The 23594-nt window shown below is 39.1% G+C and overlaps 1 protein-coding gene across 1 annotated transcript; it reads right to left on the bottom strand.

Moving 5' to 3' along the window:
- Positions 1-11930: 11930 nt before the first annotated feature.
- Positions 11931-21393, bottom strand: scara3 (scavenger receptor class A, member 3). Its single transcript, XM_072450325.1, has 11 exons — positions 21390-21393; positions 21278-21328; positions 19181-19300; positions 17149-17229; positions 16859-16977; positions 15960-16204; positions 15592-15811; positions 15095-15183; positions 14821-15013; positions 14067-14244; positions 11931-13879 (listed from the first exon to the last, which is right to left on the bottom strand). The coding sequence occupies exons 1-11, from the start codon at positions 21391-21393 to the stop codon at positions 13392-13394; spliced, it is 1788 nt and encodes a 595-aa protein (XP_072306426.1). The 3' UTR covers positions 11931-13391.
- Between the last annotated feature and the right edge of the window lie 2201 nt (positions 21394-23594).

Raw genomic sequence — 23594 nt, 5'->3', positions numbered from 1 at the left:
TTTGTAATGTCTCGGATTTGTTGTGATGTTTTGTCTGTTGTCTTTTAGGTTTATGTTTAATGTCTCGTTATGTCAAGTGATGTGTTTGTTGTTGTCTAAATATTAAGTTCTTACCAGTTTTAGGACAGATTAAATGTACCTCCTCAGCTAACTCCAGCATACAGTATTTATGTTGAAGCAGTTTGCTGACACATTGATTAATATGCATTGCCCTAATTCAAATAAATAAATACAAAACCTGCTTTGGCTAATAATACATAAACCCTCATTATAGCATGAAAGCTTAATACTTAAAGTTAGACAATTTTGCTTGTGAATTTGAATACATAAATCTGCAAAAAATACATACATTCTCTCATCCAGGTAAATCAATAAATAGTAGGAAAAAGTCCTTCAGTAACCGCCCAGGTTAACTTCAGGTCGACCAAGATGGCAGCTGTTCACTGGAAAATCTCTTTATGTCTCCTTTAATGCAAGCTGCCAGAAATAGTGGAGAATTGAAGGCCTTCACCTGAACAAGCAAAGAGGAAATGTTTTACTCTGTGGTGAAAGGCGGAGGCTCGAACCATCTCAAGTGAACTACATTTATGGTGGAAATAGCTGTCAACCCATTTGGACTTTTAAAAACTGGCTGTAATTTTGCTACTGCTTCAGTTGTGAACAAATTATCTTTTGTCTATCATTTTTACATATTGCAGTAATTTAAAATGAGAAAAGAAAAGTAATAATTATTGTGCTGATACAATTGTTGTTGTGGGGAATTTGTCATCTGCATTTGACCCATCATTCGGTCAGTAGCAGTGCAAATGTTGTGTCAGAATGTGGATCAGGAGTATCTAACTGGAGGAGGAGTGTATTTGTTTTGATTGATGCAACCAGAGAGAACCCACCTAGGAACCTGTTTTCACCCACCCCCTATCCCCGCCCACATTCCTGTACTTACAATGAGGAAAAAAGTATTTGAACATCCTGCGATTTTGCAAGTTCTCCCACTTATGAAGGGGTCTTAAATTTTCATCATAGATGGTTTTCCACTGTGAGATAATCTAAAAAGATAAATCTGCAAATCACATTGTATATTTTTTTAAATATTTTTTTTAATATTATTGCTGCAAATAAGAATTTGAACACCTTCAAATCAGCAAGAATTCAGGCTCTCAAAGACCTTTGTCCACCTCTTCTCCACTTATCCATCTAAATGAGTACAGTTTGAGCTTGTTAGCAGCATAAAGACACCTGTCCACCTCCCAAATCAGCCAGACAAGAAGAAGCACGAGTGGCACGAGTCTCCAGTCCTAAATCCAATAAAAAAAAAAATATTTGGAGGGAGGTGAAACTCTTTTGACCTCTGTAATTGCAAGCAAATGCTTCTTCTTAATGTGATATATTTTTTTTCTTTTTGATTCTGTCTCTCTACCTACGATGCACATTTCAGAGCCCTCCATCATTTTTAAGTGTGAAAACTTTCAAAATCACAGGGTGTTCAAATACTTATTTTCCTCACTGTACTTGTGAGTGACAATATGTAGCCATTTTCTAAAAATAAAAACAGCTAAATGATAAACTTCTGCTCGCTACGGTGGAATGTCACTATAAAGAGGCGGGGCCTTTTCATACTGCAGTTTTGAACAGGAAGTTAATGGACCTGTTTCCATGATTAAACTGCTCAGATCAATATTGTGGTTTACAAATTCTAAGTACTTGAAAAAAGCACGAGTTGTCTGCTTTAAAACGTTCTCATTTTGGCTAATTTTGGGGAATTACTTCTCCAAAGCAGCAGTCTGGTGGTCCTTTTTGGTTAGAACCAACGTATTTTCCGTGTCTTTCAGTCACAATAACCGGTCCGCCCTTGTAGTGGTCTCTCTCTCCCACACAGAGTAAATAGCCCCTGCTCCCAGTGGTCAGCTCACATCTGCTGGAGGCGCGACAGGACCACACACACACACCACTATTTTTTTATGAGCATTTGGAAACATATTGAGTCATAACATTTTAAATGGTTAGTTGTATAAGCCAGAACCTATGTAATAATGTTTCAGGTAGAATTAAGATGTGACTGTGGACAAATTAAAGGCTAGATTTAGACAAATTAAGCATACATTACAGGATTTGGATGGTTCTGACCTCTTATGTGAATGCAAAAAAGATTATCCAGTTACCCAATGCCAAGCCAGCGCTATATAAGTTACTAAATGTGATGAAAACATGTATTACTTGTAGTTTAGTTGACAAGATACGAATGTGATCTGTAAAGTGATTCAAAAGTAGGCGGCAAAGTGATTAGTGTCTCATAACAAGAAGGTCTAAGGTTTAATATCGGACTATTATACTACATTTCACAACCATCTATTATGAATCGTATTTTTCTATATTAGATTAAGATACATTGAGTTGGCAGTATACACCTTATATGTTTATGTTGTGGCCACATTTGCACTTTCTGTTTGCTTTCCTTGGCACACCGACCTGACATGGAGTCGGACAGCGTTTATCAGTGCTTCATGGTTCACTGTGCGTGCCGATCACTCACCTATGGGTTACTCCAGTTTACTACTATGCCTCATTCATCAGGATACAGTGGCACAGGTCACCAAAGTTCAACATTTGGATCATTCCGTCACATATGGTCAAGGGGATTTTCTGACCAGTCACAGGTTAGCCACAAAATACTTCTTTTTTTTTAGTTAAGATTATTTAGTTTTTAAAAAACAAAAATATATATAAATATTAAAAATCAAACAAAACACGACGAGAGAAACATAAACCGAAAGACATCCCACAAATCAATCAAAACTAATGCATAACTCAAACAAAAGTGCCACTTTGCCCACAGTCAGTCAAATTTGTCCATTTTCAAATTGAGTCCGAATGTGTTTTTTTCCCATTTGTTGAATGTCCATTATTATGTCAATCCAGTCCTCGATTGTCAGTGTGTTTTGTGCCATCAATTTTTTTGTGAGGGCCTTTTATGCTGCAGCCAGGAGGATGCCCCAGAGATAGCCATCAACTGTGTCCATGGCAGGAGTTCTGAGGCCCAAATACAAGGATCTGAAATCCATAGGGATGGCGATATCATAAATTGTGGCCTTGTTGATCTCAGTCCAAAACTTGTGAACAACAGGACAATCCCAACACACATGATAGTGGTTTGCACCCTGCTGCCACATCCTCTCCAACAGTCCGCATTTCTCTGTGAGTAATGGTCACTTTGACATGGAGTTATAAAGAAACAAAACACACTTTTCCAACAGAATTCTCCCGTGGTTCTCCAATGAGATGTACAAATACTTTTCAACTCTTCATATTATATTTCTTATATATATTTATAAAATGTATGTATTAATCCCCTTGAAATGTCCGATTTATAAGCTTTGGTAAATGTTTCAGTCAAAGGGCTACTGTGGTTGTCATTCTTTTTCATTTGATTATAATAACTCCTTATTTGTGTGGTATTCGAGGGTCGTTTAGCTCAGCCCTTCTGTCCATAGTGACTAAACCAGACTAAACCATCTCATGTTTTATAAAAGCCAACAACGCCACCTGGGAGTTGGCCCAGGACCAGCTAAATTTAAGGCACGTAGGTTCGTCGTTGATAGGCAGAGACTTGAGGTTAGCAAAAATAAATGTTTATTTGTACATGGTCGATAACTTAATTGGACATTACAGTTGGAATAAATTACGCATGGTTTATTGTTCAGATAAAGCAGGAAAGACACAACTGCAAGGCAAGAAGGCAACAAGCAGGCAAGAAGACAAGACAAGACAAGGCAAGGCAGCAAGGGAAGAAGACAAGACAAGGCAAGGCAGCAAGGCAAGGCAGCAAGGCAAGAAGACAAGACAAGACAAGGCAAGGCAGCAAGGCAAGAAGACAAGACAAGACAAGGCAAGGCAGCAAGGCAAGAAGACAAGACAAGACAAGGCAAGGCAGCAAGGCAAGAAGACAAGACAAGACAAGGCAAGGCAGCAAGGCAAGAAGACAAGACAAGGCAGCAAGGCAAGGCGGCGACAGTGCACCCTAGCTCCATGGTTCAGATCTATAAAAGACAACAGGGTCACTAAATGTACAGCTGGATGACTTGAATTACCCGCTACGCCACGCACCTGCAGCTGGATAAATGCGACGGAGGACTGGACAGACTGTAAATAGCACGCCCGTTAGTCGGCATAACGGGTGGCATAACGGGCGGCACACAGAGCGCGCGGGCCCATGGTTGGTATGTGTGTATGGGCCTGTGGTTCATATGTCTTTGAACTATTGAGATTTCCTCCACAAAAACAGAAAAGAGGCGAGGTATGTACTTTGTTATGAAACATTGTGATCAAAAGTTGATTTCTGTAAAAACTCACATCTACAAATTATTTCAGTTTGTAGAATCAAAGAAGTTTTTTGTGCAAGCCTACAGGCTGTTCCATTGCAGATAAAAACATCTTCCAAAACAGTAATCACATCCAGATATTTTGTGAATACTTTCAGTTCTCTGAAAAATAAGAAGGAACCACTCGGGCTCCAAGAGATTTTCTGTCCTTACAAAAGAAACAATATGATACGATGAGCTTAAGATTTAGGATGAAGTAACCAAACAAAAATGTAATACAATCACTTGAGTAACTTTGAGAAGAAATACTTCTAGCATAGTATATTCTCTCTTTTATAGTATGTCAGGATGTCTTCATATACTTTAATGTATTGTGGGTTATGTTTGTGTGAGTAAAGCAGTGACATTAGCAAGATCTTATAATTAAACGTGATTGCATCGGGAACTACCAGCTCCCCAAAGACATAATTAGCATGGCGGCTTTCACAACATTAAAGTGTACAGCTTTAGCCTAAACCACCCCTATGGGAATGACCTTGTTTGCTATTGTGTAATGGTACCGTATAATGTAAATGAGAGCAATAAATCTATGTAATTGTTTGTGCATGTCCTGCAGTGTTCCATATGGTCAGAAGTGTAATCATGGCTGATCGTATAAACAGAATGGCAGAAAACAAACGACAGGGCAAAAAGCAAAACAGATTGAAATACATTTTCTGGATAGGAATAGACAACTCAAACTGATCCAACTAAGCTAGATTAAGTTCAAAGAGTTTATTTTTGGTATTTCAAGAATTTAGTTCACCAGTACATTTTGAAGTACATCTCATTAATTTTTGCTTTGGGATTTAGAAAGATTCAAATATTAAGAGTTACAAGGCACGACAGAGGCTAAGCAGCTAATGTCCATAACACAGTTGTTTTCAGTCCAAAAAACACATGCAAAACATAGAAATCAGCAAAATGTTTAACTAACTTTGTGGTTTTTAAAGTTCCTCAATCAGATTTTAGGTTTTGTGCTCATTACTTACTAAATATCCGAGCAAGCTTTCAAACATTGAATATCCTTTTTTTTCCTATGGGACAAATTCATGTAAAATTTTCTTCTGGAAACAGAAGCTTTCAACTCGTGACATCAAAGTGAGTCGGGGTAAAGTTGAATGCAAATCTACTCCGGGTGCACCTCGTTCAGATCAACGTTGACACCAATCGGTTCTGTGCAGGTCTTGCTTATGTTGTTGAATGTTTGCTCAAGACACCATTTCCTCCTTGTACCGTTTCCTCATACCTTGACATGTTTTGTACTACTGCATCCTTCCTCAAAAGGGTCACGTGATATTACAAGGACGTGTCTTGCCCATTGACTGTATGTAGTCTTGCTGGCTGATTTTTTCCCCGCCATTCTTCTATCTGCATATGGGAACAGTGCCATCTGCAGTCCAACTTCTCCAGGAAGGAATCTGGAAACGGGTCTTTGAAAGCAGATAGCCCCCTATTGTGTGCACTTTTAGAGATTAAGGAGTGAATTGAGATCCAGAAATAGATGGGAAAGTTGTCTGCTTTTCTCTTAGGTGGATTCAGCAAAAGATTTCTCTGTTGTGATGCTTTGCAAACAACATTAAGTATTCGTCTGAACGTTCTGTCTTTTTTCCCATTAGCTTTCAGGGAGAGCAGTCCTAGATAGGCTACATTGTGTAGAACACCAACCAAGAGCGCTACATAAATCAACCTGTCCTCTGCCAAGTCAGAAAATCACAGGGGTTTAGCAAATAGCTGGTCCCACAAAAGTGAGCAAAGCTTATTTCATCAGATAGATAGATAAAGGCCATGAAAGTCCAAGAGAAACAAGGGATCATAGGAGTCAAACGGATTGAGAGTTTTTCTGCAGTGCTGTTCTTTGAACTGTTTCACACAAAGAAAAGGAAAAACAAAACCCTGATCTCATTCCATAGTGTCGGCTTGGATTATATGTAAGAACCACGGTTTAGCACTGAGTAAAGTAAATTAAGTTGACTTGAAACAAAGCAACAGAAAGAGGAGTCAAAGTGTGCTGTGAAGTTCACTTGGAGACCAGCGGGGCAGTTATTATTGAAGACACAGGGAGGACATACAGGGGTAAAACAGACCTTCCCTAAAAACTCTCCACCGACCAGGGTTAACCAACATCCAACATGAGGTCTCTGCAAGGTCAGTGTGTGGGGGCAGCGCTCAAAGAATAATAATAATAGAGGTATTTTTAGCCCAAACTACACAATCTACTGTAACATGAGTATTCACTAGAATCTCCTTCCTTTACAAAATGGACATAAGATTCATAATTAAAATCTGGTATGCATGCATTTATAAATGTTCTCTTTATAAACCAAAACATTATTTTCCAATTATCCCAGGATCGGGGAGAATTTTGATAGTGTGCTCACTTTTGGTATTTTCTTTGTATAACCGCATAGTGGTTCTGGCCAAATATTTGCTCTTCTCTATCACTTAGCAATTTATTGGTCAATCCAGTAAGATTTGATGGACTCAAGGCCAAGTGTCCCATATTTTTCCCATTGCTGTAGCATTAGCCCACCAAAAACTGTAAGTGATGAACGATCCAGAGTGTGTGGCCATCTACCCAGTGTGGTGGTCTATAATCTGCGAGGTGCATATCATACTGGTCGCACAAAGTCAATATTTCTTTAAATCCCGATGCAAACTGCAAGTATAAATTGCCTATATTTCCCATTTCAAAGCAATGACTTCCAGCTGCATCTGTACTGTACTGCCCATTATCTAAAGTGACAACCAAATCCTAAAGAAAAACATGGCAGTGTATTTCAATTGTCAAACCGTACCATATTCTGTTCCTCTATTATTGCTGAAGACTGGAGACCCCCAAAAACTGTTCAATACAAGACTATTGACTTTTCTGTCATGTTTTAAATCACTGATGAACTGTCAAAACAGTTTCAATGGAGGGGATGATGCAAAGACCAAGTGTGGCCAGAAACAACTATCTTTTAATGTAGAGAAACTGCTCCACAGCTGTGTGCCATGTGTCCTTGCAGTAACACAACGTGGCCTATATGTCGTTCCACTGAAATATAAAAAGCAAACCACAGACCACCATCAAACCAAAAATACTTTCATGTCATTGTTTGGATCATTTTGTTCCTAAGATCTGCATCAAATAGTGTATCATAAAAATATCTTCTTTGGCGTCTTCATGTTTTATTTCTGTTTTTGTCTTTGTGTGTGTTTGAAGGTCATTAAAAGTGCCAAGTGTCATGTGTTATTAGTATTACTACAACTTTTTGGTATTTGTTTTATTTAATTGTATTTTGCTTGAATTATACACCATAACTAATGATTTAAGAGTCTGGGGATTGGCACAGAGGCACAGTTTCAGGGTGAAACATTTAGAGTTTTGGAATTACTCATTAGAATATTTGTCACATTTAGTTGTCCCTGTTCACAAAAACATAATCTTTCTTATCTGGAATATACATTTAGATTAATACACTCAAAATTATTTGATGTTTTTGTCTTTATTTTGTTTGTTTGTTAAGTTTGTTAAGAGTCTATGTTAACAAATAGAGCTAACATTACCATCAAACAGGTTACGTGGATGAAAACACCTTTACTTCTTTCCGGGTTGATGCTTTCAGATGTTTGTTCTCTGCATTTGACCCGTCATGAACAGTTCCTTTTCCAGATCTAAGCCATGTATTTGCCTGGAAAGATTGCTCCATTGTTTTAGACTGGAGACATTATGAGATAACAGGACCAAGCTTTTTTTTATGTTGTCATGGTGAAATGTGAACGGTCCGGGTGTAACAGTTCTTGACTGTGATTGGCTGAAGTCTCCTCACAGCGTTTGTATTATGAGGTAACAGTTTATGGCGTAATTCTCCCCAAAGGACCGGGCTTTCTGCTGACTCAAGGAAGTGAGGTCAGCCACACCAAGGCTGTTTATTTAAATTCAAGGCTGGGGCTTTGTAATTCACATATAATTGTATGTTAGTGTATTTACTTATTGATTAAAGACCACTGGAGAGCATATTGCCATTTGGATTTGTTTTGGACTAGTTTGTCAGTTAGCAAACAGATCTAAATAATATCTTAACCAGAATATGGGAAAAATATCACAGGGGACATTCAAAAGTATTAAGTTCACATCTGCAAATCAAGTCACTCAAAAATAAAGGTATTCACATGGAGGGACCCTATTGTGGGGATACATGTGTCAAACTATATATCAGCTAATCCCCCTTTCACAAAATTAAGGTCCCATGTTCCAAATTTGGGATCTGTTGAAATGGGAAAAGTGAATATTTCTGACCTGAGCCTTTAAGAACTAAAAAGAAACGTGACTAGTCTACAACCAATGCTACCGCTGTAACTGGATTTCAAAGTCACTGCTGCGTCTTGTTCCTCTTAAAACTACTGAAACTTTACAACATCTTGATGGTTAAACCTGTCCAGTGGTAGAATAATAGATTATTCTTTCACTTTGCCTTCTGAAGAGTCTGATGGATTTTATGATGCCATGAAGGTGCCTGGGAGTGTGGGACATTAGCTAACATCGGCGCACAGTGGAGACGTGAGCTCAGAGCTGCACATTACAGTGGCAGCTGGAAAAACATGATCCGCTACAGCTTATTTTTCTGTGCGGCTGTGTGGATGGAACTAGCACCTGGTACGAGACGAGAGTGAGTCAGCAACTACAGACTCATTTTATAATAGATCGAGAGACTTCAAGACCCATGAGACCCATGAGTGATGAAAAAAGTAGCACTGCTGCCATAGCAATTAACAATTCAAAACAAAAATATTCTACCTTTTAAAAAGTCTAAGCCCTGCAGAAAGCTGAAACCCATGAATAGGCCTTTTTTCATAGTCATAGGAACACATGTGACCTCTGTTATCTCTAATCATGTTCTGTTTAATTGATTTGTTAACTTTTCCTGAGCAACAATTTATACTACACACAATGTAGTAGGGGAAAGAAGCATCAATGTATTTATTTAAAAAAGAGGTGCATTTTAAATGTGTGAGAATGCATGTTCTGTGCAATGTAGTCAAGTGCAGCGTGAGTTTTTGAACGTACTACATACTGTATGTGTAAGCTCTATCAACTCTTGTGCAGTCTGATGGCAGAAGTGATTGATGGAGATGAAACCCCAGCTTCAGAGTGTGTACAGTCTGTGCCGGGGATGGGCGGGGCCTGATGATTGATGATGCAGCTGTGGACTTTGTTCAAGTGGCAATGGAGTCATCTTGGCCTCAGTCCTCAGCACGCTCAATTAAACTCCAAAATCCCCCTGTCCTGAGGAAACAGTTGGAGGACAAATGGGCCAGTGATCTGTGCCAGTCCAAACTGTGGTTAGTCGGCCCATTCTCTCACATTACGCACACTACGTGACTTCAGAATACATGGGTCTCTCTCTGTGTTTAAGCTCTGCAATCTGCCGTGACTCCAGCCTACAGCCTTAAAGTGACATCATCTTGAGGGTTTATTTGGATCCCATAAGCAGAAAGCTGTGCAATCAGCCAGCCTTCCTGGGCCATTGTCATGTAAATAAAAGTGTTTCAACCATATAATAATAGTATCATTATCAATCATCATTACATATAGCAGTTCATGGTGGCCTACAGTGCACATTCACAGGCCATGTTACATTTGAAAGCCCATTTAACATGACATTTTAAGTTGTTTTAAATACGTAATTGGTTATTTTCAAGCTGACAAATTTCAATGGGAATAGCTTTCTTCATATATTTGCTTTAGGATTTGGTGCCATTATGACCATTGCTGCAGTTCTGGCGTCATGCTTGTGCAAATAATTACAACAAACCATTTCTTTCCATATAAAAATATATACAAGTTGTGCAATAAGAGTTGACCAACTTTGGGCTTCACCTGCTGTTTCCATTCAAACCAACTTAAACCACACATTTCTCTCAACACATCACAAGTTCAAATTGCGACTCACAGAAGAAATATTTATACCTCTATGTATTTTATATATACATTTTATGGGATTGTTGGAGCGTTTTAAGGCTCCTCTTAAATGTCGACTTCTTTAACATAGACATTGTTATGGAGCGATTCCATAACACAGGAGCTTGGTGGCTCCTATTGTGCTTTGCATGAGGAGAACATGCAAACTTCACATAGAAAAGTTCCACCCAGTCTAGAAATTAAACTTGAAACCTTTCTGCTACGAGTCAGTAATGCTAACCACATTACCCTCCGTGCCATTGTTTCTACATTGCCTCACCAGTTCCTCCATCTGTGCTAAAGCCTCCTCCATCGCAGCAGCAGAGCCTTCAGCCCCCTCAGCCTCACCATCCCCCTCCCTTCACCGCTTATATTATCTATTAAATGTTTGGGGTTGTTGTATATCTCTCTAGCTTGACTTTCCCTTTCTCCCGTGGGTGCCACATATGGGCCTTCTTTACATGACTGCGTCCTGGGTGAGTTTGGGGTCTGTGTCAGTGATTTATGGTCCACATGTTGAAACAGTTTGGGCTGGACTCCAGGAGGTCTTTCCCACTCCTGTCAGAGAAACAGACACATGCAGGGACAGACACTATAGGAGGAATATAGGTGTTGAATGAGCCAAAAATATCACTGATGCTGGAATTCATCTTATTATTTTGAGCTCTTGAACTGTGTGTAATTTGATGCAGATTGGGATGGTGGACATATAGGATGTAAAGTATTGTAGCAGACTCGCATTGCACAATTGTAGTCCATATATTGTATTTACCGGTGTGCACATGAAGTGAAAAGTGAAAAAAAAACAAGACTATTTTTGATCTATGTAAAAACCTCTATTACACTTTCTCTAAATTAATTTGGATAACATGTTTAAATGAAAAACTTGTTGGACCATCGAAAGGTTTATCTATTAATTTAATTGGTGCACTATTTTACCTTTTTCCTTTTTTGTATTACAGTGATTTTAAAGCTAATTACCTTTAACTTCAGTTTGCCACTATTGCTTCCAACAGTTAAAAACAAAACAAATGAAGAATGTTTTGTAAAGTATACCAAAGTATTCAATTTTGTTTTAGACAAATGTATTATTCAAGTGAAGATTTGTGACTTTCCGTTTCTGTCACAGCAGACTAAGAGTATGGGATTTAGTGGAATCTTGGATCAGTTTTGGTTACAGAAGAAATCTTTCACAGCTTGTGTATTCCAGAGAACGAAACCCTGTTAAATTATGATTCAGCACATTTGACCACAGTCTACACACAGCCCGTTTCCCACAGTGCATCTGTGTACACAAGTGTCACTTTGAATTTAAACATCTTATTCTTGCATGATAGTTAAGGGTGTTATGTAAACTTCTCTTCTTACTAAAATATGTTATGTTTAGTAAAGAACTAAACATGACATATTTTAGTGAAGTCAACACAAACCCTAATATGATAGAAACATATGATGATCACAGTCACATTTTAAATCAAGCTCGGATATAGCAAAGAGCTGCTGTTCACCGCAAAAATCTAACAAGAACTCGGCACATGTGCTTTGAATTAATGACAAAAACACCACACCCTTTCTTATGAGGCAACAATGACTCTCTCGTGGCGTAGAGTACAGTAAGTACCACAAGACACTGTTTGACCACAGCTTTTAATGAAGTTCAATGCAAACCAGTCGCATGTCATGACAACAGTTTGAAAGAAATGCTTTTCTCTTACAGGCGATTACTTTTGAGACCCTCTAAAGTCAGTGTGATCATAACTGAAACAGACACAGTACAAAATCTAAACCAGATGGTAGTAAGCTTATTAGAAAAAGCATCCAGGACATGTCATATCATGATACTACTCAGATCAGGCAAAAAACAAGAGCTGAAATTACATTTATGCAAATATACAACAGTGTATACAATTTGAGTCCTGAACCACAGTTTCCTTTGACCACTTTTGGTACTGACCATGGTAAAGTACTACAGTTTAAGAGAATTTGGTCCAAGTCGAACTGAAAATGTGCATTTTGTTCTTAATGAGATTGTTCATTTAATTTTCTGTCATTACAGTATTATGCCTGATCAGTGTTTTGGTTGTAAGAAAATCATTTTATACACACACTTTACAATTCAAATTTTGAAGACCATTCACAATGATGCTCCTTCAGTCATGCTTCTTTAATCAAACACTCTCAGAGAACCTGCTCTGAAAGTTATCATAAAGATGATCTAAATTTGTATTCACCCACTATGAAAGATTTAAATAATTTATTGTGGGAATCAAGGTAAACCTAATGTTGTGTGAAGCTTTGAAGTAGGATTTTGACATTCATGATCTCTAGTACATTCAACTTTGACCAAATGCAAAATATACAGATGTTTTGTTCTACTGTTGATTTGAAACGTTAGAATACAAGTAAAACAAGGAATTAGGATCAATTGTTTTCGAAGCACAATTAAGCCATCCAAATGAATGTTTGTCATTGTGCAGTCAAAAGGGACCAGGTAGCAGTGCTTTCATTGCATTTGGAAGTTTATTGCAGTAAAATACCTGCTTGTCAAAGCCCAATCTCGACAGATCTTGGAAGCTAAGCAAATACTTGAACGTAAGACCAATGGAACACCAGGTGCCACAGTGGGGCATCACGTTCACAGTGTGGCCCTAGAGCAAACTGCGCTGTGTTAGGCAACACACTTCTCCCACATTGCTTTGTATACATATGGTGAGTGTGGGAATGAGCAGTTGTGGTGGGAGGGGCTGAAGAGGCAGACTTGTGGCCTCACTTGGGTCAGTCTGCCCAATTGCAGTGTCCAAAAAAGCGCTATATAAATCAAATGCATTATTGTTATAAGTGAACATCCGCAGGTAAACCAACAGAAGAAGTTTCAAAATTAATTGTAGAAAAAGATTCAGTTGTAGTTATCTGGACTCTGTTTTCAGAAAAACAAAACGTTTCGACTCTCATCCAAGAATCATTCTCAATCTGCAGGATTGCACTAACATCTTCAAAATGAGAGTGTTTAGCTGCTGTGTGAATCATGAAGACACACTTATCCAAAATTACATTGGAAGAATCCAAATACTTTTGTCTCATCTCATCACTCAGTGTCTCTTTGAGTTCACTCCTGGAGTCACTGTCTGGCTATCGATCAGATGATGGGGGTAATGAGGCATGCCTGGAGCCCCGGGGGTCCCAGGCGGTCCAGGGGGTCCAGTTGGCCCTGGTTTACCTCTAGGTCCTAGTGGTCCAGCTGGTCCTCTGGCACCTTCATTTCCATGCTCCCCCTTTGGTCCATCCAGTCCCGGAAGTCCATCATTGCCCTTTCCTCCAGCATCTCCTTTCGCCCCCCTTTCACCTTTGGGACCAGGGATACCCAGTGCCCCTTTGATCCCTTTAATTCCAGCAGCACCTCTGGCACCACTGGATCCTGGCTCTCCAGGAGGTCCCTTAGGTCCTGGGACACCCCTCTCTCCCTGAGGTCCACGTCCTCCTGTAGGTCCTCGGTCGCCTTTGCCCCCACTTAACCCAAATGGACCCTTGGCGCCAGTGTCTCCTTTGAATCCTCTTGGTCCTGGAGGTCCTGGAGCACCTGGGGGCATCAGAATAGGTCAGTTACTCTTCTTTCAGGAATTAAGTGGATGCATGTTTATATGTTTACATATAAACATGCATTACATTTTTCAAGTTTGTATTAGTCTGCAATGAAAATGAATATATATATTATTGTTTTTTAAATGTCAATGATAACACCTTAGTTATGCTATAATGGCACTGACCTTTGACTATAGTGAAGTTCTTGATGAGTTGTGTGTGGCGAAAATCCACTAGCTTCATCTCCTCAGTCACCATGGACAGGTTTCGCACGTCCACGTCCAGGCGCACGTTCAGTAGCATGTTCTGTTGTCTCAGGGAGTCCGCCAAATTCAGCAGCAACAACACTGTGGTGTTCAAACTCTAGGGAAATTAAACAAAGAAAACAAAGCATATTAATCCAAAAATATGTCAGTTGGTCTAAAGGAGTATTTGCTAAATCTACCTTTAATTTTTGCTTTGTTTGAGAAAAACTGATCTGCAAGTATCTGTACAGTTTTTACTTATACCTTAAAGGCGCAATGGACGATTTTTCGGCGATTTGAGAACTCAGGCGGAAGTGTGCATGCGCACTCCCACAAGTGCGTTTGTTTATTAGCGCGACGGATCGCAACGCATATCTTGTCTCCCGCAGATTTCCGTCTTCTTCTGAGTCTTCATTTTATCCCGTACACTGAGGGAGCTATATTATGATAGATCAATGCGCTTAGACACGCGGAAACGTGTGGCTCGGCGGCTGCAGGTGAGCGGTAGGTGCGTTTTATGATTGATACGTGGCAGGACTAATCGGCAGTCCACGCCACAAGGAAATAGACTCAGATTTGGGAGAAAAAAAAAACATCCATTCAACCTTTAAGATGCACAGATCGATAGCTAAAATACATATTGAGAAAATAGCAATCAAGGAGTGTGGCTGGTCTGAGTGTATTGTTGAGGTACCTGTAGGTCTTCGGTCTGACGGCCCAGGCGGCTCTGACACGTGGAGCTCTCGATGCTGATGTATTTGTACATGCTCTGCACATGGCTCACAGTCGCGTTGATGCTGGACGAGATGGTGTCAATCTCCATCTCTATAGAGTTCAGACGACCGTCCAGGGCAGAGAAACGTTCCCCTGTGCGGTTCTCATAGTACCTGACAATAAGAGTAGAAGTGACTAAACTACTGATTGTCAGTTAAACAGGATATTTTATGGTCTTTTGAAGTTTGATTTACTTTGAATGATAGTGAAGGTCGTGCATGTTCTCCTCATGCTCGTCCATGAAAGAAGTCACATTGTCGAGTTGCATTTGGAGATTCATAACCTAAAATGAGAAATAAATTCAAAGCATGCTGTCTTATCATTGCCTTACTCTCAAATCTATTGGTTATAATACATTTACGGTTTGTGTGATGTTAAAATCGTGTTTTAAGGTGAATAAATCATGAATTTTCCATTTTGTCTCTATAAAAAACAAACAAAAAACCTCGCAAGTATGTACACTGTCAGTTAGCCAAACAACAAGTGACTTTCTTTCAAAATTTTGCAGGACAATTGACAGAAAAATACTTGGATACGTGATGAAAATGAAAGTAAAGTCATACAAAGGTTCATGTAAGAGTGAACTTGTCTTGAATGGCCAATAACAAGCGTACTTAACTCAAAGATTGGGTCGTGCTCAATGAGGAAAAACGAGGCAAAAACAGAAAATACATTTTAACCAGTCCCAGACCTGTTGAGTAAGGTCGTAGAAGATCTCTGTGGACATGGCGATCCGCTGCTGGTCAGCCTGGATGCTGTTCTGGAGGAAGCGCATGTTCTGGGTGGTGATGCTGGTGTTTGACTTGATGGCACCCAGGACTTTGGTGTAGTTCTGCCAGTCTGTGGTCAGTTTCTGCAGGACCAAAGTCTCTTCATCTGCCTTTCTCTGGAGGGCATCAATCCACAGGGTACTGGAACACAAAAGAGTATATACTGTATTTGGTTAATGTTGTATAGCCTTATGGCGTTTCAATGGGATGAGCAGCTAAAGTTTTGCCATCATAAAGCACCAGTAGTGACTCCTGAAGCAAAATTGAGAAAGATGCAATATATAATTACCTTAGTGCCACAGTAGTGTTGACTTGTTCAGCTATAACCTTCACATCATCCTGATCCTCGGCTAGATTCTTCATTTTCTCCTCAGTCTCTTCGATCACATCTCTCCAGCCTTGCACCTGGTTAGAAAACCTATCTAACGTCTGGTTTAGGATCTTGATGGCCCTCAGGTGATTCTGAACATCCCGAGTGAGTCGGGAACTGGTGGCCCAGAGGTTGGCTTGGGCTTGGGAAGACTGGTTCATGAGCTAGGACAGATATAAGACAACGATCATATACTGGTACATCCATCCATTTTCTTATGCTTTTCCAGGATCGGGTTGCGAAGGCAGCAGTCTAAGCAGGGAATCCCACACACTATCTTCAGCTGCCTCAGTAAAGGAGTCCCACAAGTTGCCACATCAACAGTCTCCCCTTCTGGGAGATTTGGGACAGAGGGTACCGCAAGACAGTCCCAACAGACCCTCACGATACGCCAGTCCAGCTTCCTCCCCAACCCAGCGGGTCCAAGTTACAACCAGATCGTGATCGGTTGACAGTCTCTCTCTCTTTACCCAAGTGTCTAAAACACATGGCCTGAGGTCAGATGACACGGTAACAAAGTTAATCATTGACTTTCAGCTTATAAAGCTCTAGTCCCACATGCACTGACAGACACCATTGTGCGTGAACATGGTGTTTGTTATGTACAAACTGTAATAGAAGTTCAATGACTGTTAGTCTGATCCATCACCGAGGACCTGTTTGCCACAGGAAATCCTATCAGGGGAATAATGCAGGGGATAATTTGGGCACACAAACTCCCTCCACCATGATAAAGTGGCAGTTTAAGAGGCATAATGATCATTTACTCAGGTTGAAATATTGTCATGTTGGATTTTTTTCCAAACTGCTTCCCATACCTGCTCTTGTCCCAGGATCATTCTCTGGATGTCTTCAAACTCTCTTTTCAATCGACTGATCTCCTCTGTGTATGTGGTCACATCCAAACATCCGGAGCAATTGGAGGCCACACTCAAATCTACAAAAAAGTAACTTCAGTGATTATGTTTGAATCACACATTTTGTATATTAAAATTGGCCGTTTATTTCTTACAAACTTACAAACAGTCTATTGTCAGCACCATGTACAAAAATAAACTATTGTAGTAGTAGTTGTGTTGTTAGTAGTTGCAGTAGTAGTTATACTTACCCTCTAGTCCTTGTTGCACCTTGTTGATCTTGTTGTAGTAGATGGTCTCTTCCACAGAGAGGTTCTCCACTTTTTTGAATACTAAAGTTAAATAAGAAAAATGTAACACTGTACACATTTATATTACAAAAGAGTATAAAATAGACACTAAAATATCAAGGGGTAAAGAGTCATATATGAGTTAACTAGCTATAAATTCAGTCAAAACACTCACTCAGTGCAGCCGCTGGCCTATACAGTGTTCTATAAATCTCCCAAGAGAACTGTAAGCAATCAACTATGGTTGGATTTCAGTGTTTGCATACCAGATGGACTGAGAATAAGAATGTATGTTCTAGCCCCTAGTCTTAAACTCCAGAGGCCAATCTGAGTCTAGTCCTATGTTTGCATTGAGAAGTGTCCCACATGCACTGTGTACATACCACTTGCTCCTATGTATCGAATAATATGGACAGAAGCTGACCCTTTACATTCTTTACTGCTCTGTTAAAACACTTGCCAAAACTGATGGGTTTGTCAAATATGTTTTGTTACAAATATGGGAAGAGACTGCATACCTTACCAAAATAGATTTTGGATTGAAAATTGAAATGGATTGTAATAATTGTAGTGGAATGCAAAGGCTAAGAGTAGTAGAAACTGCTAATCACTAGAAATCACTTACTGATAGAAGCATAACCAATGCCGTTAAAGGGGCTGTGTGTTTTCTAGGAATCAATATCTACGTGTTGACTGACACTTTTAATATCCAATATAGTGCCCCTATAACAAAATAGTTGGGTTAGAAGAGCTTTTTTGCAAAACGTAGCCAATGTGATGGGTTTCTGGCTCTTTTATAGAATCAGTGGAGAAACCAAACATTTAATGCCATATTGTTGACAATTCTAGGTAAAGCCTAAACATCTCCATAAAAACAAGCAGATGGTGGACCCTCAACAGAAAAGTGCACCTTAGCGCCTCAAGTCTGAATGCTTGTTTGTGAGTCTTGCTCTCTGAGGGAGAATCAGGGGTCACATTGTGCTTCTCTTTAGATACAGGGCCAAGGACAACATATTTTTGTGGATCCAGTGTTTGAGAGGGACGTGGTGTTGAACAGCTGTTGAGACAATAATATCAACCTGAGCTGACAGCCTTTGGCTCTATTAAAGACAGTGATGAAATGGCACCATCTATTACAACAAAACAGTGACTTGCCCAGAGCTATAGGCTATAAGTGAGGGTATACATAGTGTTCAGTGATTTAACAACAGAGCTTAAAATATATTGTTGTCTAGTTTGTAGTAGTTGTAGTAAATGGGGTAGACATTGTTGGTGTGGTAAAAGTAGACGCTATGGTTGTAATATAGTTCCAGTTATAGTATTAGTAAGTTAAAGTTGGTGATCATAGTGGTCATAGTGTAAATGTGTATTACAGTAATGCAGAATATCTTTACTTATATTTGAGTAACATTATTTGCAATATGTTTGAAATCCTAGCACTTTTGCATACAGTCTTCATCGAAGTCTGACTTTCAAGAAGGAAAGCTAATGCATGTCTCTGTTTCAGAAGTAAACTTATACAAGGAAATGTGTGACAATACATTAATCCCTGAGCTGTGGTAAAACACTATATTTACGGCGTTAGAGCCAGTTAAACGTTCTGCTGATGGGAAAACCAGCTGTGGGGCGGATCTGTCTCAGGTAATCAACGTTATACCATTCCACATCTGTGTTTAAGACTTATGCATTTTAAAGGCGAAAGGATTTTGATGGCCTAAAACAATGCAATTACAGAATGTAGGGGAGTTTTAATGTACTTAAAAGGGTACGCCTCCTGCATGTCTCCATGAAGATGCTATTGCTTTGGCTCGAATGTCCCACAGTATGGCTTTGAACTGAATGAAAACATGCTCAAATTTAACAATCAACTTAAAAAATAAAAAAAGTACTCTGCCTACATTGTTACTTTAGTTAAACATAGATTGACAAATATAACACATTTAAATGTATGACTTACAGTTCATGTTTTTCAGTGTAAAAAACTGAATCTTACCGAGTGAAGCCAGCACTGCCACGGTGATGATGAGGAAAGCCACAAATCCATACAGGACTTTGATGGCCAGTTGTAGAGCGCTGGTCTGTTGACAGCGCACACAACCACTTCTGCTCCGACCTGACACACATATCATTTCACATCAACCCATGTGCAGTTGTGATTGCACATTAAAGTCTATGTGCAGTTGTGATTGCACATTAAAGTCTATGTGCAGTTGTGATTGCACATTGAAGTCTATGTGCAGTTGTGATTGCACATTAAAGTCTATGTGCAGTTGTGATTGCACATTGAAGTCTATGTGCAGTTGTGATTGCACATTAAAGTCTATGTGCAGTTGTGATTGCACATTGAAGTCTATGTGCAGTTGTGATTGCACATTAAAGTCTATGTGCAGTTGTGATTGCACATTGAAGTCTATGTGCAGTTGTGATTGCACATTAAAGTCTATGTGCAGTTGTGATTGCACATTGAAGTCTATGTGCAGTTGTGATTGCACATTAAAGTCTATGTGCAGTTGTGATTGCACATTAAAGTCTATGTGCAGTTGTGATTGCACATTAAAGTCTATGTGCAGTTGTGATTGCACATTGAAGTCTATGTGCAGTTGTGATTGCACATTAAAGTCTATGTGCAGTTGTGATTGCACATTAAAGTCTATGTACAGTTGTGATTGCACATTGAAGTCTATGTGCAGTTGTGATTGCACATTAAAGTCTATGTGCAGTTGTGATTGCACATTAAAGTCTATGTGCAGTTGTGATTGCACATTAAAGTCTATGTGCAGTTGTGATTGCACATTAAAGTCTATGTACAGTTGTGATTGCACATTGAAGTCTATGTGCAGTTGTGATTGCACATTAAAGTCTATGTGCAGTTGTGATTGCACATTGAAGTCTATGTGCAGTTGTGATTGCACATTAAAGTCTATGTGCAGTTGTGATTGCACATTAAAGTCTATGTGCAGTTGTGATTGCACATTGAAGTCTATGTGCAGTTGTGATTGCACATTAAAGTCTATGTGCAGTTGTGATTGCACATTAAAGTCTATGTGCAGTTGTGATTGCACATTAAAGTCTATGTGCAGTTGTGATTGCACATTGAAGTCTATGTGCAGTTGTGATTGCACATTAAAGTCTATGTGCAGTTGTGATTGCACATTAAAGTCTATGTACAGTTGTGATTGCACATTGAAGTCTATGTGCAGTTGTGATTGCACATTAAAGTCTATGTGCAGTTGTGATTGCACATTAAAGTCTATGTACAGTTGTGATTGCACATTGAAGTCTATGTGCAGTTGTGATTGCACATTAAAGTCTATGTGCAGTTGTGATTGCACATTAAAGTCTATGTGCAGTTGTGATTGCACATTAAAGTCTATGTGCAGTTGTGATTGCACATTAAAGCCTATATGCAGTTTTTATTGAACGTTTATGTCTGTGTGCAGTTTTAATAGCATATTCATCATATATGCAGTTCTGAATGCACATCTCCTGAAGCCTTGTGCAGTTTTTATTGCACATTTTCTGGAGCCTAGGTGCCATTTGGATTGCACATTATTTCACTTCTATGAGCAGCTTTTCTTTATTCAATGCCATGAAATTAACTGCACAATACCCCGTCAGTGCCTGTATGAAAACCGTGACTTGATATGAAATGCATTAAGCACCTTTCAACTGTTTAATCAAGGAAATCTTGGAAACAAGAGTGTTGCGGTTTGTGACAATACTGTGCAATACTGTAACGTAATGTAAATCATCCTGGTGCAATATTCTCCGTCCATATAACAGCTGTAAATAAGAGTGTTATTATTATTTTCTTTAAGAGTGTAAGGTTTTTTTTTTTTTATAAGAGCTTTTCTACAAGAATGTTTTTGTAAGTTATCTGTTTTTATTATTTACTTCTGTGCCTAATCTGTGATGCAACACTAGAATTTTCCAAATAAAGGTTATCCTATCTTATCTTATCTTTATCACGAGTAAACCACTAAAATTAGACTTTCCCTAGACTGAATTTCTAAGCAGTGGCCTATTCTTGTATATTGTGCCCAAACAACAGTACAAATACTTTTGCAAACCATTAATTGTATTGAGTTACCTCTAAATGAAGGTATTTCCTCTTCTTCTCCTGTGAAATCTGTGAAATCTCCTGTGAAAACGGTAAAAACAAAAGGTTAATCACCACAAGTACATCGCCAAATACTGCCTGCCCATGCATTTTTATATTGTTGTAATAACCTGCATGTAACTTAATACCAACTGGCAGATGTCACGGGACTATTTTGCTGCTAATTACCTTTGAAAAGCTGGTTCTCGTATCCTCCATAGTTCTCTGGCAAAGACGGACACAAAACAGACGCTTTAGTAACACAGCCATTTCTAGTACCTCATTTTTCATGTCATTTGTGAACTCCAACACACTCAAAAAGTCCCACAGTCGCCTTTTAAGAAGTATTTATTGGCTGCTTGGCTTCACAGTGAAAAGTGTGTGGTAAAATGTGTCCTTGTACTTTGTCATCACACAGTTTGGCTGGAGTAAGTTGAATGGACAATTTTTTTGGCACAAATCTGAGTCTTATCTCCTCGTGGCGTGGACTGCCGATTAGTCCTGCCACGTATCAATCATAAAATGCACCTACCGCTCACCTGCAGCCGCGTGTGGCTCGTCCCCACGTTTCCGAGTGTCTAAGCGCATTGATCTATCATAATATAGTTCTCTCAGTGTACGGGGCAAAATGAAGACGGAGAAAGACAGTTCGAGTTGGCTCAGAAGAAGACGGAAATCCACGGGAGACGAGACATGCGATGTGATCCGTCGCGCGAATAAACAAACGCACGTGTGTATTGTATCAGTCCGCACGGGGGAGTGCGCATGCGCACTTCCGTCTGCGTTCTCAAATCGCCGAAAAATCGTCCATTGCGCCTTTAATCAGAGACAATTGTTCTAAATGCATATGGGTTTAATGTCTGTAGTGTTATTCTCGGACAAGTTTGCACAACAGCGTTTGATTGACACAATGATAAAATGCAACAGGCACTAAATAAATAAAAAGGTTTTGGCAAAAAGGTGAAACTAGGAGAAAGGGGAGGTGTGGTTTATAACAGGATTTTCTGACAATTTAAACAGAAATTAAGATGTCGTGTATTTTTATTTGTCAAATGTTAACATGTAAATGATGAATATTGGCCCTTGTAGGTTGTCATGTTATGGGATGATCTCTATGTGCAACCAGGAAGTGAGATGATGAAAGTTTCAGTGAAATAAGTAGCCTAACCTGTCATATGCACTTATATACTATTTTATTTTAATTAAGGGTCATATGTGAGTCTGTATGAAGTCATGTTGTCCATAATTATGTTTGACATACAAAATGTCCTTGTTTATACGTAGTGAAATTTTCAAGGTAAAATGTGAAACAAATCTGTCAACACGGAAAAAAAGAAGACAAAAATACTTTCCGTCACAAAAGTGTTATTAGTCAAGACAGCTGCAGAATATGAATGTTTAGATTTTGATATGGACCCTAATGCACGTATAGCAGCAGGTTATTTCCTGTTGTAGCATTATTGACCCCGATGACCCCTTGCACTCATTATTACCTTTTGTAATTTCGTTGTACTTTTTGTGGTTTGCTGAGATGTTTCTGGCCTTGGACAATGGGAAATCCAACACTCACATAAAGAACATTTAAAATCCACCACAAACCCAATACAAAAAGTGGAAAATGATCATTGCTTTTCATTCTCCACATTATCTCATGATTGGGACTGAATACTTGACAGAGGAATCTGATCCTCCAGTGAGTACCGAGGTGAAGTTGTCAGTTTGAATATAACAAGCGATGAACAGATGTGTTGGCTACATGTGGAGCTTTGTCATGACCAAATCTCAAAAGTATTGAACATTTTAGATTTTGATGCCAAAAGAGGGGATGGTGAATTGGATAAATTGAGGAGTTGTAGAGATGTATTAGTTTATTTATTACTATTTATAGTTTCAATTGGCCAAGAGAACTTATTTTTACCCTGTTGAAAATCTACCAAAAGCAAAAATGTCATGGTTCTTGCATATTTAAGGATCCCCGAGGAGCACGTGTCATACCACATGACCGTCACTCACTCATTCTAAAATAAAGGCCTAAAAAATGAAACCCTCCTTTTTTGCTTTCCTTTTTCTGTTTTAGTGTTTTAGTTTCCATAATGTGACTTCACAAACCATTTGCTTATAAGACACTGACTATTACTCATTTTTGTTTTCTTTTATTATTATTATGCATTCTGTTATTTAAAATTGTGTTTCTGAAATAGTTCTCACCAGACACATCTGTTCACACATGTTGAGTGGGGGAGTCGCCCAAGTACATCTCGCTTATTTTCTGTACCACTGTGGTATGTGCCTGGGCAAATGAAACCTC

This window comes from Eucyclogobius newberryi, unplaced genomic scaffold, assembly GCF_026437365.1.
Source record: "Eucyclogobius newberryi isolate DKJ021-1_F unplaced genomic scaffold, fEucNew1.0.hap1 SCAF_1, whole genome shotgun sequence".
Classification (NCBI taxonomy): Eukaryota; Metazoa; Chordata; class Actinopteri; order Gobiiformes; family Gobiidae; genus Eucyclogobius; species Eucyclogobius newberryi.
The sequence above is the reverse complement of the archived record's forward strand: the minus strand, read 5'-3'. Positions and strand labels throughout refer to the sequence as shown.

Coding starts and splice junctions, on each gene's coding strand:
- scara3 (XM_072450325.1), bottom strand. Junction 16,205..16,858: donor TGATCCTGGGACAAGAGCAG/GTATGGGAAGCA, acceptor TATCTGTCCTAG/CTCATGAACCAGTCTTCCCA. Junction 15,014..15,094: donor GACCTTCACTATCATTCAAA/GTAAATCAAACT, acceptor TCTTATTGTCAG/GTACTATGAGAACCGCACAG.